The following is a 19172-nucleotide window of genomic DNA, read 5'->3' as shown; positions in this document are numbered from 1 at the left end:
GACACAAAACATAATTATTCATGTATTTTATTATTTATTTATAATGGTGTATATTTCGTTACTATCACATAAATACGAATATGGAATAGTTTTGGACAGTAAAACATTTATTATTTTTTGAGTTTTCATATACTTTTATCAACTACTCTCTATTTATCACAAATTCTATCAAAATAAATAAAATTTAATTCTAAAAATTATTATCTACGTGACTATCTTTTATAAATAAACACGTTAAAATAATTAACAATATATATAAACATTTTTAGTTAATAAATTAATAAAAAAACATCATATATCCCTCATTTACTGTGCTAACAAACTAAATTATATATTTTTTTAAGAATTAACTAGTCTAGGATTTGTTTGTACGCTATTTTAAAAAAAAAAACTTTTTTAAATGATATTTTTTAAAAGATTTTACATTTATAAAAGTGATTTTATATTTTGATATCTCATGTAAACAGATATTTTTATTATTTTTTTTGAAAGAAAGAGCTCAACACTCGAAGTGGAGCATACAAATATTGAAATAAAAATAATAGAATCACCAACTCCTATGTCATCTCCGGCATAGCTATCAACAACATGAGCTAGTTACCACACCATTCCTTAGCACAAAGTAATGATTGAGTCGCACAGTCTACAACGCCTACTGTCTTGTTCCGGAAGATTACATCGTTCCTCCGTAGCCAAACATTCCATATAACTGAGAAGAACCCACCTAAACAGTACTTACGTACCTCCTTTCTCATAGGCATGGATCTCCAACTCTCAAAGTGATCTTTCAAGGTACCCGGAGCTGTCCACACCTGAACAAATTCCGTGATGCCAAGAGAACTCACAAGCAACCAACAGGTGATAAACACTTTCAACTGCTTTTTTACACAGCACACACATATTATCATTTGGTTCCAGAATTCCCAACCTACTGAGCCGGTCCCTTGTGTTGACCCGACCGATCAGAGCAAACCAAGTGAACAACTCGATTCGCGGCGGCACTAAGCCTCTCCAAATTCTTTTTTGTGAATCTGTAACTCATAATCTCCTCGTCCAGAGTTGCTTCCTGCAAAACCTGCATAAATGAGTTAGTATTATAAACACATTTCTTTTCAAATTTTCACACCACTCTATCTTGCACTTCTGCTATCAGTCTAACAGATTGAAAGGCCTGAAGCAACTGATCCAAGATTTCTGTTTCCCATTGGCGGAGCTCCCGTTTCCACTGAAAATGCCAAACCCACTCTAACCCATCCCAAAATCCACTCTAACAGATATTTTTATTTATCAATTATGTTTGGATAAAATAAAATAAAAATACTTTTTTATTAATTTATTATGTAAAAAATATTTTTTTTTAAAAATCTTTAAAAAAATATAAATAATAACTTGTCAAAATAAATATTTTTTTATTTTTTTAATATTTTTATTTTTACTATTTAAAATTTATCAAATACACTAAAAAAATATTTTTTTTTAATCGATCTAATGCCCCCACAAACGAACACAAATCTTCTTAATACTAATTATCGTTTATCGTATAAAAGATCAAATGAGATTTACAATTTGATGCATTTGAAAAATGAGAAAGTGTCCGACGTGAGAATGGTATCGAAGAACTCGTTGGTTTGATGTTTGGTATGTGAAGGACGAAACGAAAGGAGGTTGCGTTTGAGTTGAGCTTGTTTGACCAAAACAGCAATAGCAATGGCAAGAGCAAGGACATAAATCAAAACAAAAGCAACATAAAACTACTCAAAAACTGCGATTCCTAGTTGCAAATTTCAATAAGCAGCATCCAGCACAAAGAGAAGAGGATGGGTATCGACAATATCATCACCGCCTCTTTTGCTTCTGTGTTCCAGGTCAGAGTGAATTCGATCTCCTCGAATTGCTAATTAATTCAAGTTGGCTCTTCCTCCATTTCTGAACACTGAACAACAATCTCATCTGAACTAACTAACTAACTACCAATTAGCTGACTAACATGCGATGCGATGTGATGCAGATAATTTTACTCTCTTCCTCTTTGCTTCTTACCGTAGCCCTACAGTCTACTTATGGTTATGGGTAATCCTACTACCTTTCTTCCCTTTGCTCTCAGATCACTAATTAGTTACTTGATTCTGAGAATTAAATTGTGCTCCTTGTGTTTAGGGCTATGCACTCTGAGGAATACTGCGCAATGTATGATATATGCGGTGAAAGTAGCGATGGCAAAGTTCTGAATTGCCCCTATGGTTCCCCTTCTGTAAAACCTGATGATCTGCTGTCTGCCAAAATTCAAAGCTTGTGTCCCACCATCACCGGAAATGTTTGCTGTACGGAGCAACAGTTTGACACACTAAGAGTTCAGGTTCAACAGGCTGTACCAATTCTAGTGGGCTGTCCAGCGTGCTTGAGGAACTTCCTTAATCTTTTCTGTGAACTTTCGTGCTCCCCTAATCAGAGTCTATTCATCAACGTCACTTCTATTTCTGAGGTCTGCAATTGGCTTTGGTCAACTTGTTTTCAAATTTTTGTTTGGATGAGCTTGTTTAAAAAATAAAATAAAATAAAATAAAAATGAAAAAAAATTTAATATGTATCTGTCTGTAATATATAATGATATGATATGATATGATGTTGATCATTATTGTATGTTCTTTTTAGGTTAATGGTAATAAGACTGTGGATGGCATTGATTTTTATGTAACTGAAACATTTGGAGAAGGTCTATATGATTCATGTAAGGATGTAAAGTTTGGAACAATGAATACAAGGGCCATAGATTTTGTTGGGGCAGGAGCTAACAGCTATAAAGGTAATGAGCACTTACCGTGCAGGATTACCCCCTTTGGCAATTATTTATGCACATTTTCTTGCATATTTTGTGTTTTTTATGTTTATATTTCATTTTTCCTTTATCTGCTCGGATTTGTACATGCTACTCATGTGGTGATCTTTTTTTTCCTTTTTGTTTCCATTTTTTTTACCCAGAGTGGTTTGCATTTCTTGGAGCAAAAGTGCCTCCTGGTTTTCCTGGTTCACCTTATTCTATAAATTTTAAGATAACCATTCCTGACTCATCCCCTATGGAACTTATGAATGCATCTGTCTATTCATGTAATGACACCTCACTCGGCTGCTCTTGTGGTGATTGTCCTTCGTCTCCTGTTTGCTCTCATCCAGAACCTTCTCCTCCCAGAAAGGATCCCTGCTCAATTAGAATTGGGTCTCTGAAGGTTGACCAATAGAAATTGATTCTTTTTGTATGCTAAAAATTTTTATTCTCCATCTGACTAGAATGGCTAGATAAATTTAATGCTGTGTTCTTTCTTTGTTAGTATTAAAAGTAAAAGTTTCGTGATTAGTAGAATATTTAGTGGCCTACTGAAATCTCTGTTAATTGCTTTCTATCTCATATTATCTAACTGGATTTGTTTGATGATACCTGCAGGTCAGATGTGTGGAATTGTCAATGGCTGTCTTGTATGTTGTATTAATTTTCATGTTCTTTGGATGGGTATTGCTGCAAAGGAGAAGAGAAAGGAGGAGACTTGGATATGATGCGGAACCTTTGTTGAATGATATGAGCGACGAAGGAAGTACCTTAATTAGCAACCAAAAGGAAGGAACACATCCTGAAGAGGTATATTCTATTTATTTTGTAAAAATTGTCTGGCAACTTATGCATCTTTGGGATTCAGAAAGAAGAATCCAATATGCTTGTTTCTTTGGGTGGAAAAATTATCTCCTAGCAACTTACCTCAAAAGCAAGGGCATGCCACAAGTCCTAAGATGGGCTCAAAGTGATCCTTTCAGACTCCATTCAATTGGTGGATTGCTGGTTGTGTGAATCAAACCCAAACTGTTTTAGTGAAATGATTTTGAATATTGATCATTTCCTGCTAAAACATCACCTATTGGCAGAATCCAATAAGGCGTAACTTTTTATTGTTGGTGCCATAATTTTTTTTATCAAGGATGTTTTTCTTGTCTTATCCATATTTTTAGCTGCAACTTCAAAATTATTTGGCATTTTCCTTTTGCTTTAAATAGTGCCAAAATGCCATTTCTTTTCCAGCCATTATGCATCTTTTATATTGGGGTTTTTCCACAAGTAATAATGATACTATGGTTGTTGGATGTGAATTATGACTTGAGAGGGGCGGTTTTCATTAACCTAATAATCTAATAGTCAACACCTTTGAGTAAGTCATGAATTTAAGGCTGTTTTCCTTCACACGTGCATTATGGGTCATATCTTTAATTTCCAGTAAACTATCATCTCTTCTTTGTTTGACAATTTTGTTTGCTCCTGTTGAGGAGGACAGAGAACCTTTTATCCTTCCTTCTTGTATTATTCTTCTCTCCAGCTTATTGATGTTCTTTTATAGGTGCAATTTTCTTTTGTTCAAGGATGCTTATCCAGGTTTTACAGGTTTGTAGCTGTGTTCTTGCTAGGTTTTACGGTTACTTAGTCCATTCATTAATAATTTTGTTGTTGCATTCAGGACTTATGGAAGATGGATCGCCAGAAGGCCTACAATTGTGCTTTGTTCGTCAGTAGCAATGGTTCTTTTGCTTTGTTTGGGGCTGCTCCGTTTTGAGGTGGAGACCCGGCCTGAGAAGGTATCATCTTTAGCCTGCCCTCTAACTTCTCTAAAATATGCATTTTGGATGTGCTTATGGAATATTTACAGGTTGAAAGTGAATTTGGTCCGAATAGCTTCCGTCATTTTGGGTTATGGTCCTTATAATACATTTCATTCGGGGTTTTAGTTCTCTCATAAATTGAGTGGGCTTAGCTCAACTACAAAAGCTGACTCACATGGGAAGGGATGCCCAAGTGTTTATAAAGACTAACCCTCCTTGTTTTTTGCATTGTTGAAGGACCTTGTGTAACCAGAGTTGAAATAGTCTTGTAACCCTCGTTATTTTTATATTTTTGTTATCTCCGATTTTTAATTTTGTCCTCTTTAAACTTGCTGGTCTTCTTTGTATTGCAGTTATGGGTAGGTCCTGGGAGTAAGGCAGCCGAAGAGAAAGAATTCTTTGATAGCCACCTTGCCCCATTCTACAGAATTGAACAGGTTTCAGCAAAGCTATTTTTATTTTTTTGGCTTTTCTTTTAGTCCTTTGTTTTTCTACGCATGTAATCTTGTTACGGAATCGAATCCTTCTTGTTTGATGGCTTTGCTGTTTTTCCTTCTCGGTTCCATGCTATAATTATATCTGGAATGAATCTCATTTACACTATTTTTTGCATATGTTTCAGCTCATAATAGCGACAATCCCTGAATCTGAGCATGAGAAGCCCCCGAGTATCATCACAGAGGATAATATTGAATTGCTTTTTGAAATACAGCAAAAGGTACTCTGAGTTCTTCTTTCTGTGCTTTCCACTTGTTACAGTTTAATTAAGTTGTCATTTATTTAGTGGGACCTTCCTTATTACCAAATGTTTTTTCTGTTTCACTGTTTTAACAGGTAGATGGGATTCGTGCAAATTATTCTACTTCATTGGTAACCCTAAGTGACATATGCTTGAAGCCTTTAGGCGAGGACTGTGCCACTCAAAGTATTTTGCAGGTCCAAACCCACCTTTCAAAAGATCAATGAATTACATTCTGGTTTACATTTGTAATTACATGTATTCTATTTTTGTGTCAACCAACTGATTTTTCTTATTCACTTCCATTTTAACTTACTACTCTTTTGGGCGTAAATCAGATTCCTTCGTTTGATATATGTTTTTTATCTTCTAATTTTTGTTCCAACAGTATTTTCAAATGGATCCTGACAATTATGACAACTATGGAGGTGTTGAACATGCTGAGTATTGTTTTCAGGTGAACAAATTCTTATTTACTCCATGAAGGAAATCTTTTTCCTCCTCCGCACTATTCATCTACCTTTTATTCTCATCTCTCTTCTTTTCTCTCTCTCTTACGTTATCAAATTTAATGGATAAGATCACTCCATGTAGTAAGAATTTCTTACTCCATGTAATATAGAAGAATGTCTCCTTCACTAATATAATTAGGGATTATCATACGTTAGTTAGTTCAGATACGGGTTTAATTTAAAGCTGTTTCCTTTATTTAACTGACAAAAGTAATGAACAAAAACATTAAACATCAAATGTGTTGGATACCCTAAATTTGAAGAATATACTAAATATGAGCTAAATACAATTTTATATGCATGTATTGAAGCCCTGCTTTCCAAGCATTTTATTTATTTATTTATTATTTAAAGATGGTGCTTATGCGTATTATTTCCTCTATAAGCATGTGGTGCTTGTGCATGCGAAGTGCTCTTTAGCAATTAATTACTTCTTAACAGTTTACTGAGTTCATCTCATAGATGCTTTCTGGAAGATATCAGTTATTACTTTCAAGTATCTGTTATATGTTGACACTGTTTATTATGATCTATTATTTTCAGCATTACACATCTGCAGAAACATGCTTTAGTGCATTTAAGGCTCCCCTTGAGCCAACTACTGCCTTGGGAGGGTTTTTTGGAGACAATTATTCCGAGGTATGATTTTGGTTTTTGGTTTAGATACATGTTTATTTGATAGACCTGTGGTATTAAGATGTACATGAGGAAGGGTAAAAAGGAAGCCAGTGGATATGCCCAAGTGGCAATGGGTATAAGTAACGGCAGGTTAGGGATTATTCAAGATAATGATCTGTAGGATGACAGACTTGCCAACAGGCAGTGTAATTTGGTTACGGGGAGTGTTATCTGAGCTGTGATGAATGTAAAGAGAACTAAGCAATTACTAAGGAGCAGATTGCTGAAAGAGTCTGCACTGTTCCTATAGTTTTCTTGCTCTTTCTATTTTCCATTACTTTGAGTGTGAGTGAGGGAGGCCCTCTTTCATTATTTAAATGGAATTACTCTCGCATTCTATAATAAAATATTCAGTTCCTAACATTATGTAATATTGCTGTGCTGATTGCCCTATTATAGGCTTCTGCATTTATTATCACATACCCTGTCAATAATGCAATGACAAAAGTTGGAGATGAGAATGGGAAAGCGATCGCATGGGAAAAGGCTTTTATTGAACTGGCTAAGGTTTGACTTTTCAATATATTGATTATATTCATTCTTTGCTTATTAGTTGTTGTCTAGCTTACATGTACAGAATTGACGTCTTATTAGTTACTCTATATGTTCTTAAAGTCTCTATAAATTAGTATGTTCTCACTATCTTCTTAATTAATGGAAGAAAATAGTTTATAAACTTAGCTACCAATATCTCACCTATACTCTGTCATCGTTATCAAATAATGAGGAATATTATATGCACTATTTTTGTGTATACCTTCCATTTTTAATATTTAAAATGAGAGTTAAGAAGAGAGAGAATACAAAAAGTTTGTCTTCTAATATAAAAAAGGAAGGTCTACACTTGAGGTGTACCAAAAAATGGTACAAGCATCATTTTTCACTCTATATATATCAGAATTCTCCAGCAGGAGAAAACACAGTTTTAACTACAGAATTTCAAGGTTCTAACAGATGTGACACCCTCACATGGTGTTTTGTGCTTAGTCTATTTGTTGGTGTTCCTTTAGATAATATACAAATGAACTGGCATTCTTTGTTGCATATTTATCCTTACATGGACTTAGTTAATTTTCTATCTTCGTGAGGATGTATTATCATATTCTTTTCTTCTCTTCTAATATTTTTAATTTTCCCTATCAAAAGATTAATATAGGCAATGTGTAAAGCTTTGATCTTTCAGATACTTGATTATTTGTAGGTTTCAGTTATATATGTAAAAAAATCATGTGTGGAGTGTCATCTTTGATTATTTGTAGGTTTCAGTTATATATGTAAAAAAATCATGTGTGGAGTGCCATCTTTCTTTCTTTCTTTATTATTGTTGTTGTTGTTACTTTCTATTGTGCCACGTCAACTATTTTGAATAGGTGGCAATCACTAAAAAAACTCTCTTGCCATTGGACCATGTCACTCATTTTGAATAGGTGGCATTATAAATTTTATTTTTTTTTACAAAAAATATTCCATTAATCAACATCCTTAATTATTTGAATTTACTACGAATCATTAAGCATTTTAATTATAAAGTAATGGTTGAATGCAATTAATATCTATATAATAATAATAATAATAATAATAATAATAATAATAATAATAATAATTTTTGGTTATAAATATTCAAATTGCATATTGTCATGGTCTACTTATATATATAATTAACAACATTCTTATTACTATTACAATATTATTTCATCCATCTCATAATTTCTCACATGAATTGCCAACCTCCTCTTCAACCACTTTTAACTTCGGCACAAGATCAAAATTATAATATAGAGCATCATTCAACAAACAGGCAATTTGTATTTGCTTTAAAAGTTTGTTTAATGCTATATGTATAAGATAATCAAATACAATAATACTAAAAAAATAGCTAAACAAATTACATGAGTCATATGACGAACTTTGTTATTATGTGATTGTGCAAAAAAAAACGTATCTAAAAAATTATGAATAAAAAATTTATAATATTAGTTTTCGCGCGGTCTAAATCTAGTTACAAAAAATGGGAGTAGCATTATCATTTCCCGTATATATATATATATAAACTGTGTGTGTGTGATATAGCAGATTTGCTAGCTCAATGCTGTCATATTTTTTTGTTCATGATAAAGAAGAACATCACTAAGGCGGAGAAAAGAAAAATACAAGGGAAAAAAAGGATAAGCGATCCTCCTTACCAGAGCAAAAAAAAAAAAAAAAAGCAATGGAAAAAATTATCCATCAAGAATTGCATTTTAGTTATCCATATTGTTTTCTCATCCTTGCTCACATGATGTTTTGAACCAATTATATATTTGACAGGAGGAATTGTTGCCAATGGTGCAGTCTCGCAATCTTACTTTGTCATTTTCAACAGAAAGTTCAATAGAGGAAGAATTAAAGAGAGAAAGCACAGCAGATGTCATAACAATACTTGTAAGTAATTTTCATTTCCTTCAACTGAATGTGAAAAACTGATTTGTTTGTGGTATGCTTAAGCTCATGAATTAATCATTGTGGTTGTGGCTTAAATAATATAATGTGCTTCATTGGATTTTCATACACTAAACTTCGTCTCCATTTTCTTGTTAGGTGAGCTATATCGTAATGTTTGGTTATATATCAGTGACATTGGGAGACACTCCATCTCATCAATCTTCTTTCTACCTCTCATCCAAGGTATGATTTTAAATAATTTCCTTTTATGTTGGTTTCATTATCAAACGCATGCTTATAGGAGTGTTGTACTTTTGATGTGCGGTTAATTTTGGTTTTGATGTGAATACTCTTGAACTACTGCTAATAATAAGGGTTCTATGGTTGCTATTATTGAGTGCCACGTGTTATAAATCCATTTATGTGCTTTCTCCTCATAATATCTTATGCTTTTAAGTGAGTTGGTCTTTGACTGCATTAGAGCCAAGATGAAAACAGATAAAACAGGAGGTGAAAATAGAAAACAAAATTTTATTGATTTCACTTTTTCTCTTTTTTCTTCACAAAATCCTGAAAAAGAAAATACTGAAAATAAAAATAAAAACAGGAAATGAAAAACACAAACCAGACACACCCTTAAGTTTTGGACAAAATAACTCTTCAAAGAAATACATATACATCATAGTCCCCTAAAGATTTACTCTCTTATGACAAAATGCATCATTTTTTTAATAAGTGCCAAAATGGCTCGTGCATTTGATCCAATTTTTTGGTGGGAACATTAGGATAATTATTTAGAAGTGCATGCAAAAGCTTGGGGCAAAATTTGATCTTTATCTATTTTGTTTTTGTTTTATTTTTTGAATTTTTCGGCAATTTGCGTATGGAAAGGAAATGTCTAAAAAATAAATATCTCCCTTTTCAAAATATGCTTCCAAAATAAAAAAAAAAAATCATATAAACGAAGTTTTTTCAACTTTTTTGTGGTGTGGTTCATGACAGTGCTATAGTTGAAGTTTAAGTGCCATGTGTAAGTTCTTCAATTAATGCTGTATGATTATTTACCACTACTCATTCTTTAACTTTTATGTTATTCAGGTATTGCTTGGCCTTTCGGGGGTTTTGCTTGTTGTGCTTTCTGTCCTTGGATCCGTTGGATTTTTCAGTTTGATTGGAGTGAAATCTACATTAATCATCATGGAAGTCATACCTTTTCTTGTTTTAGCTGTAAGTCTTTCTGTTCTTATCATTCTCAATTATCTTTTATAAAATGTTATCAGAGGTACTATCTCTGTCTTATCTGAGCACGTTGCAATTGCATTGCCTAAAATTATTATAATTTCGAACTTTTTTGCTGTCCAATCTTTATCTTTCCCCATTTGTTTTTAATAGTTTCATTCTTTGACCAGGTTGGTGTAGATAACATGTGTATAATTGTAGATGCTGTCAAATGGCAACCCTCAGACTTACCTATAGAAGAACAAATAAGTAATGCAATGGGGGCAGTTGGACCATCGATAACATTGGCCAGCTTATCAGAGATTCTAGCATTTGCCGTAGGATCGTTCATTTCTATGCCAGCATGCCGTGTTTTCTCAATGATTGCAGGTTAAACAATCAGTGGGGGAAAAAGTTTTGTTTTTTTGTTTTTTTTTTTTTGAAGGGGGGGGGGGGGGGATTTGATGATGGAAAAATCCAACTCCTTTATAAGGTTACTTAACGATTTATTTTCCTTCATATTTCTTAACCCGTGTTTGTTTGTGTTATAGCTTTGGCGGTTCTACTGGATTTCCTTCTACAGATTACTGCTTTTGTAGCTTTGGTTACATTAGACTTTTTGAGAGCCAAGGATAGCAGGATTGATTGCTTCCCATGCATAAAGGTGAATTCATCCTCTGCGGAGGAGAGTGAAGGTACACGAGGAAACTGTTTCCTATACCTATGTTCATTTGCTTATGTTTTTGGTATATTTGGTTTTTCGACATGATATGGGAGTCTCTATGTCCCTGTTCTCTTATATTGAATTACAGTACAATTTACCTTGTCCAATCTTCAAGCTCTAGAGGCGTTTCAAGAAAGGTCCACTTTGAGGCATAAATCATACATGCACCTCTATCTAATAACTTAATCGTTAAACTTATCGGATATGTTGGTGTTAGATGTGATATCAGCGGCTTCCCATTTTTTTCCATCTAATCATTTGAACACAAGTTATGTAAGTGATTTTCTCGGTCCATTGTGGAGTTTCAAATGACTTTCAGGCAAGGAAGAATCAACCGTTGCAGTGATTGTTGATATTGTCAGACAGTTAGACACTATGATATTACAATAAATCTTATGTTGACTGCATAGAAAGTAGGGTAGTATAGATAATAGGATTCGTAGGAAAAGGTTAATCTCATTTATTGTAGTATTTTGCCATTAAGTATATATACTGCATAGATTAGATCTGTTAGTCTATAACGATTAACAACATATTCTATCGACATTACTCGGTTTATTATTCTCTTCGCTGTAATTCTGTATTTCCACGATGAATTCTAATAGATATTATGGGTGTTAGCTCACAAAGGAGAACTGGAAAGGGTAAAGGACATTATAGTGATATATGACATGTTGTTCTTCGATACAAAAATGTAAAATTATTGCTAATCCCTACATAATAATGTTAGACTTCTAATGGTAATTAAACAAGGAAAAAAGACAAAGAAATATTGAAAAATTAGAAAATATTCTTAAGAGATAATCTAAGGTACTATATTCAAAGATATGAGAATTTATAAATGAGATCTTTCATATACATTTAGTCATGGGGTTAGGCTCTGCTCAATAATGATTTATATCTCGTATTTTGCATTCAAGCATAATTGTGAAGTATTCTCAGGTTGATATTTAGCATTTCAAAATTCTCTCCTTGTGTATATTTTTGTTCTAACCATATAATAAATTGAAATGTAGGCATTAGGGAGGAAAGAGGTGGATTGCTTACACGATATATGAAGGTAGGGTGATATTTAATTCATGCATTAATTTTGTGTAAATAAGAAAAAATTATGGTATTTTGCTACCCACCTTTTATGAGTTCAATTCGGGTTGTATTCTTTTTCTAATTTTTGTCGACATGCAAAATTCTTCAAGTTAACAACATAGAGTTTGTTACTTTACTTTTCAAAATTAACTCTCCTGTATCATTGTGAAATTATAGGAGGTTCATGCACCATTTCTTGGACTATGGGGAGTTAAAATCTTGGTCATTGCTGTATTTATTGCGTTCACCTTAGCAAGCATTGTAAGTTGCATGGGAATGAACAAATGTTGACTTCCTTTTTCTATAGTGCGTTTTGGATACTGTAATTTTTTTTTTTTTTGGAATAGGCTCTATGCACAAGGATTGAACCTGGTCTTGAGCAACAGATTGCTCTTCCACGGGATTCCTACCTTCAGGTTTAAGTTTCTAATTCTTTTTTCGGATGTAATATTGAGTCCTTCAATTCCTAACCAGCATCTTACCTTCTTTATTTTGTTGTGTTTCTAGGGGTATTTCAGTAACATTTCCGAGTACCTCAGAGTTGGACCACCACTATATTTTGTTGTTAAGGATTATAACTACAGGTTGATTGATTTTATTATTCTAGTTGAACTTGTCTCTTCGATCGATAATGTCATTTATCTTTTCATGCACATACTTCAATGTTATGTCATTTAAGATTCCTTAGGATACAAATACAATAAAAAAGAAAGCTCAGATATTTTTGTTATTTCCTGAACTGTTTCCCCATTCTCCCTTCTGCAGTTTGGAATCAAAACATACAAATCAGCTATGCTCCATTAGCCAATGTGATTCAAATTCTCTGTTGAATGAGGTAACTCAATGGTCACTTCAATAAGTAATGATTTTATATCAATTGTTTCATTTGATTAATTTTCATGTTTCATGTGAAATTAATCAGATTTAACTGTTATGATTAAGTCTAGCTTGATAATAGCTAGTTAGCTACTCTGCTGTGTCTACAGTTTAGTTTCGATTTTTAGTGATATTGATACCTCCAGTATATCTAACTTGACTACAATCAATGTGATTTTTAATTCACCACACGTACCCATGATTTCCTTTACCGCCTATGGTAAGTAGTTTACATACTTAAGTTCAGTTCAATTAACTTGATTTTAATTTGGTGGATATTGCATTGTACAATTTATATAAATATAAATACTCATATCTTCCTGTTTGTGAAACTTAGAAGACATTATTGAATATTTCACTTTTATTTCTTCTTCCATATTGTTTTTTTAATCTTATTGGAGTAGATGAATGGATAATCCATGTCTTGCTTTATGACACTGCAGATATCTAGGGCATCATTGGTGCCAAAATCAAGCTACATTGCCAAACCAGCTGCCTCATGGCTTGATGATTTCCTTGTATGGATATCACCTGAAGCTTTTAGTTGTTGTCGAAAATTCGTAAATGGCTCTTATTGTCCACCTGATGATCAGGTATATGCTACTTTATATGCCCTTTGATAAAATCTTCTCTTCAGCTTGATGCATTTGTCTCCATAATTTAAACTTACATTCATCACATGGTATTTATGTGCCTTATGATTTCTTTTCCCTTTCCTGTTTAATTTCTCTGTCTACTGCAATTGATTGAATGATTACTCCAACGAGATATTTTTTCCTATACCGTCATGCATTACACTTTTAGACTGCTTATTACACCCTTTGCGTGCAACCCTTCTCCGGATCCTGCATTGAGCAGGATGCTACTGGGTGCCATCATGCATCTTTTTGGGTTACATTACCATCTTGTATCTTTAACTTACAATAGTAAATGTTTGTCTTTCTTCAGCCACCTTGCTGTTTCCCAGATGAAGGACCATGTGGGTTGGGTGGAGTGTGCAAAGACTGTACAACTGTAATATACTTATTACTTATAACTGTCTTGGTTATGATATGGGAGATCTGTCCAAAAGATTTTTTGACTGCTAATATAAATGTTGCTTAGGCAAAAGGACTCACAATTTGGTTGATTGCTAGTGTTTCCGCCACTCGGATTTGGTTAATGATCGTCCAACTACAGCACAGTTTAGAGAGAAGCTTCCCTGGTTTCTTGATGCACTGCCATCAGCTGATTGTGCAAAGGGTGGTCATGGTGCTTACACCAACAGCGTAGATCTGAATGGTAATGCAGATATTCACTACCTCTTGGTTAAAGGACGAAACTGATATTACATTCCTAACAAAATTCTCCGTTTAAGTTTTCACACACTCATATATATATATATATATATTCCAAATCTTTGAAAGCTGCTGATGGTATCTAATGGCCTCTTCATCATATCATTCTTCCTTTCTTTGTTCCTTTTTTATTAATCTTCATCTTTTCCTCCTATTTTCTCTTAGTGGCTGAGTCTCACCTGTGCCTTCTTCCATCTATCCTATCATTATGATGCTTCTTTCACCTTTATTGTTTGTCTGTTTGTTTCCACTGGCGGTTGACATGGTGAGATTATTAGATCTCCTCTTTGAGGCCATAAATGTTGCAGGCTGTCCAAATCTGTACTCTTTGGTCAAAAAGTCTTTACACAATTTTTTTTGGGCACCAAATTGTTCTTGCTACTCTATTTCCTGATTCTAAACAGACCTTTGTCCCAAACATTTTTACAATTTTGGTTCACTTCCATTTCCAGATTAGTCTTATAGGGCCACCATAAGCATTTCTGGACTAAGTTGTAAGCCTTTTCTTTTCAGGTAGAAATGGTGCCAGATAGGAAACTGTTATAAAGAAAATCAGGGTTTGAAACTGAATAGTTGTTCAATAAAAGGGATAACGGGATACATGTTTCCAAAAAAAAAAAAATTGTAGCAAGTTTATTCGAGCTGTGTTAGTTTTCTCCTTTTGAAAAATCTTGTTTATACTTTCCACATGTAAGTATAATTTTCAATCTCAAACTTAAATTATGATAAAATGGTTTTGCTTATGTTGTCAGGCTTCCAGAGTGGTGTCATCCAAGCTTCTGAGTTTCGTACGTATCACACACCTGTTAATAGACAAGTATGTGGCGTGATAAGTGATGATCTTATTTTCTGGGCTTCAGTGTGACTTCATTCATGGATTTCTCCGTTTGATTGATCTAACTGGACTTTTGTTAGGGTGACTATGTGAATGCGCTTCGAGCTGCAAGGGATTTTTGCTCAAGAATTTCTGCTTCTTTGAAGGTGTAGACTCAAATTCCATCTCGCAATTTTACCTGTGTTGACCCAACTTTTGGGATTCAAGAATTTTCCTGAATATAGTCCTCATACTTTGACTACTTGGAGATGGAATACTTTTCTTTTCCGGTCCATAAGCCATTATCTTTCCTTTATATTATAAACTGCATGTAGGTTGAATCAGTTCTTTGAACATTCACGTTATTTTTTTTTTCCTTTTGTTGAGACTCACTATAACAAGAAGGATCACAAAATTCTGTATTGCTTTACATAACCATGTCCTTTTTATTTGTGCGAGTGTTTGTTTTAGAAAAAAAAGGAAGGAGAGGGGGGGTGGGGGGGTGTTCACCAATATAATGTTTTTATTGTGTTGGCCTATTTTTACTTGATCTTTGAGTCCCAAGTTGTGTACCTCTCTCTTGATGCTGACAAAATTATATGTGGCATGATTATGGGTATACTTTCCGCTTTTCCCCCATTCTCATTAAGCACTCTTTTATGGGATGACATGTTGTCTGACTTTCTTAGTGTCTGACTTTGTTATTTATTTTGTAAATCTCAAACTCTTGCTGACCAACTTTCTTTAGTGCAGATGGATATATTTCCATACTCTGTGTTTTATATCTTCTTTGAACAATACCTAGACATATGGAAGATAGCGCTGATCAACCTTGCTGTAGCACTAGGTTCGTACGAAGTCTAATAACTTTTATATGCACAGGGTATGGCATAATCACATATGTCAACCTTATTTGGATTTTCCCCTTGCTCCTTTTTGGACTCCCAATTATTACTTCTTTGGGTGTCTAAATTTCTAATATCAGGTTGTCTTTTTTTAATCCAATTCTTTTGTAATTCAATAACGATGCTGGTTTAACAGGTGCTGTTTTTGTGGTTTGTCTGATCATTACATCCAGGTATAAATAAATTTAAAATTGACCCATCGTATAATTGATAAGTTGTATAATCCTTTTCAGTATTATATGTAATTTTTTCTTTTCTGTTGCATCCCAATGCAGCCTGTGGAGTTCAGCAATCATATTGCTTGTTCTGGTCATGATAGTCTTGGACATCATGGTATAATTTTTCTCTAATATTATGAATTTTGCTGCATCTTCATTTGTTTTTATCTCTCTTGTAAAACTCAATTGCACTTTGATTTTTATTTGCAACTAATATCTCTTGCAAAATCTGAACTTTTGTCTCTAATTTATCAACCCTTGCAAAAGCTAAACATTCTACCTTTTGCTGACATATGCAGGGTGTAATGGCAATTCTTGGTATTCAACTAAATGCGGTTTCTGTTGTTAACCTTGTTATGTCAATAGGGATTGCAGTTGAGTTCTGTGTGCATATAGCACATGCATTCATGGTCAGTCTAATCCTCTGTTGCCTTATGTATTGATGACTTTTCCTGTAGGGTATGACTACAGTATTTGTCAAGGTTGACATTACCTACTTGTTACGTATGCAAATGGTGTTATAGTGCTTAATTAGCAGTAAAACTCAACCTGCATTGTCATCATGGGAATTTTTATGCTTAGATGAATTATGGAAGACCTTTATGCAATCTAACTTCCTGCTCTTGGTGAATAACTGAATATGCAGTATTCAAATATGTTAATGATCTCACATCACTTCTGTTACCACAGGTAAGCACGGGGGATAGGAGCCAAAGAGCAAAGATAGCATTGTGTACCATGGGGGCCTCTGTTTTCAGGTTGACTATATGTATTGTTACGCATTAGACCCTGGTGACCTTTTTCCGCCTTTACACACAGACACACACACAGACACACACACTTATAATGTGAATCATGAAATATTATCAAGTCAGTAATGGGTGCCAAATTTGAAACAATTAGTCAGGAATATGTCACATTAATGTCCTTGTTTTCATTCATTAGATTTGTTCTTACAAAATGCAGTGAAACTTTGATGTCATTCTTGCTCTTCTTATCACAGAATTGATATTTGGGCACCATCTTTTGGCAGAAAATGGTTTTAATGGTGATTAAGCTGTCTGCACGATGAATTTGTTGACACTTGTCTTTATGTTCTATTTAAATTGGTTTTGCAGTGGAATAACACTCACTAAATTAGTTGGAGTTCTTGTCCTTTGCTTTGCAACGTCAGAAATATTTGTGGTATGTGATATCACCTGGTGACACTTGATTCTTTGCTCAAGGAATATTTAAGTAGCTTACTTTCTTTATGTTTAACTATAGCTTTCTGGTTTCTCCAGGTTTACTACTTCCAGATGTATTTAGCCTTGGTTATTATTGGCTTTTTGCATGGTCTCGTGTTTCTACCAGTAAGTAGGTGGATTTTGGATTATATAATTGCGGCCCTTTATTGACTTCATAGTTCATACATTATTATTACTCGTGATGCTTATGGGTCATTTTTGTGTTCTCTTGCCTGTGTCGCTGGATTATGCAATGGGGTCATTTCTGTTTGCTAAATAATCATGACATACCGAAGGATATAAGATGATTAGTTGTGAAAAATTGCTTTTTTCAGGTGCTGTTGAGCTTATTTGGTCCTCCATCCAGATATTCAGTCGTGAAGGGGCAGCCAGAAGACGCCTCATCCTCATCATAAGTCATAACAACCTCCACAAGGATGAAGTTAGATATAACCTTAGTTTACTTCAGGCTCGGCACATATTTTAACCAACAACAAAAAGAAAAAAAACTCGTTTACAAGACGCTATTATCTTTTTCTTTTAGATTGTAGTTGTACTATATATTTGAACGTGGTCTTGGAGCAACTTTACGCCGAAGTCATTTTCTGGAAATTTATGCCCGGTTAGGTTATCACAGTTTGAACGTGGATACAACCCCAATACCCATTTGGTAATATACGCAATGTGAGATGTGTCTTAATTTAAAGGGAACACCGAAGGAGACCCAATTAATGCAAATTCTGGGCAAAACATTCTCGAAAGGAAGTCTTAAAATTTTTTAAAGAGGAATGATGCATGCACTTATTATTTTCTTTACGTCAAGTTGATTCGCTCGTTTTTATTATGAGATGTAAGGTATTTCATCTCATAAAATATTGAGAAAATTCGTTATAACTATTAAGAGATGAGCAATTAGTGCAACCCCATTGAGGGAGTTTCTGAATTCCATGTTATATAAATTTTGTAATTTCAAGGGGAATACAAACATAAAGAAGAATGTCTTTCTTGTCTAGTCACCAAATATACATAAAGAATCACTTTATCCATCGAGCATATAAAACATCTTTTGTTGTGAAAGAGAAAAAATAATTTTTAAAACAAAAAAGCTTGTTATGAAAGAATGCATAAAAAGAATAAAAAAGCGTTATATAGATGGTCTCTTTTGAGAAGATATTGTGCTTTTTTGAGTAATACACAGATCAGTTTTCAAAAAATTTAGTAAAATAATTTAATCTTCAATAAATTTTGATTTCTAAATCAATTTATAACCTTTAATATCCTTAAACAAATTACTCTTTATGTCAAATTACGTGAGGACTTATTTATGTAATGGAATGAAAAATTAGAGACAAATTTAGTAATTAAAGTTTATAGATGACTAAAAATATTTGATTAAATCTTCTTAAGGATTGATTTGAAGTATTATTTTAACTTTTTAAAAATATTGGAAAAAATAAATGGATTTGTCAGTTTTAGATTATATAAAAAATGTGATTTTCCAATTTCAAATATTTTATATACTTAAAAGAAAGATGAGCTTTGTAAACACCGACATCCGAGTTTAATTTAAGGAATTTGGAACTAGGTAAAGGGAGAAAAAAATGTAATTTGAACCTAAACAGTTTGCAATCTTTAGTATGGAAAATGGAAAAATAAAGTGTTTATTTTGGTTTCCCACGGTATCCTCTAACTCGACAGGCCAATGACTAATCCGTACTGAGCTTCATTTAAAGATTTGTCGCTGACCAATGAATTGTTGGGTTTGCTGCATACACAAGAC

At 33.6% G+C, this 19172-nt stretch overlaps 1 protein-coding gene across 2 annotated transcripts; it reads left to right on the top strand.

Moving 5' to 3' along the window:
- The first annotated feature begins 1508 nt into the window (after nt 1–1508).
- Nucleotides 1509–18153, top strand: LOC112734912 (uncharacterized). Of its 2 annotated transcripts, none has more exons than XR_003168464.3 (37): nt 1509–1865; nt 2009–2070; nt 2158–2482; nt 2653–2803; nt 2980–3224; nt 3440–3631; nt 4380–4423; nt 4497–4614; nt 4992–5075; nt 5261–5356; nt 5473–5574; nt 5766–5834; nt 6433–6528; nt 6967–7074; nt 8875–8988; nt 9145–9231; nt 10087–10215; nt 10398–10596; nt 10758–10901; nt 11947–11990; nt 12194–12277; nt 12364–12432; nt 12524–12600; nt 12782–12851; nt 13336–13485; nt 13841–13906; nt 13997–14173; nt 14982–15046; nt 15145–15210; nt 15797–15890; nt 16085–16121; nt 16224–16281; nt 16466–16576; nt 16857–16924; nt 17285–17351; nt 17450–17518; nt 17728–18153. XR_003168464.3 is itself a non-coding variant. In XM_025784435.3 (37 exons), exons 1-37 carry the CDS (start codon nt 1818–1820, stop codon nt 17806–17808), a joined length of 3834 nt encoding a protein of 1277 aa, XP_025640220.1. In that variant the 5' UTR covers nt 1509–1817; the 3' UTR covers nt 17809–18153. The 2 variants fall into 2 exon arrangements, 1 of the variants encoding a protein (XP_025640220.1); XM_025784435.3 differs by having other exon boundaries at nt 14029–14173.
- Nucleotides 18154–19172: the final 1019 nt, after the last annotated feature.

The sequence above is a fragment of the Arachis hypogaea genome, chromosome 3, assembly GCF_003086295.3.
Source record: "Arachis hypogaea cultivar Tifrunner chromosome 3, arahy.Tifrunner.gnm2.J5K5, whole genome shotgun sequence".
Taxonomy (NCBI): Eukaryota; Viridiplantae; Streptophyta; class Magnoliopsida; order Fabales; family Fabaceae; genus Arachis; species Arachis hypogaea.
This window is presented reverse-complemented; position numbering and strand designations above follow the sequence as displayed.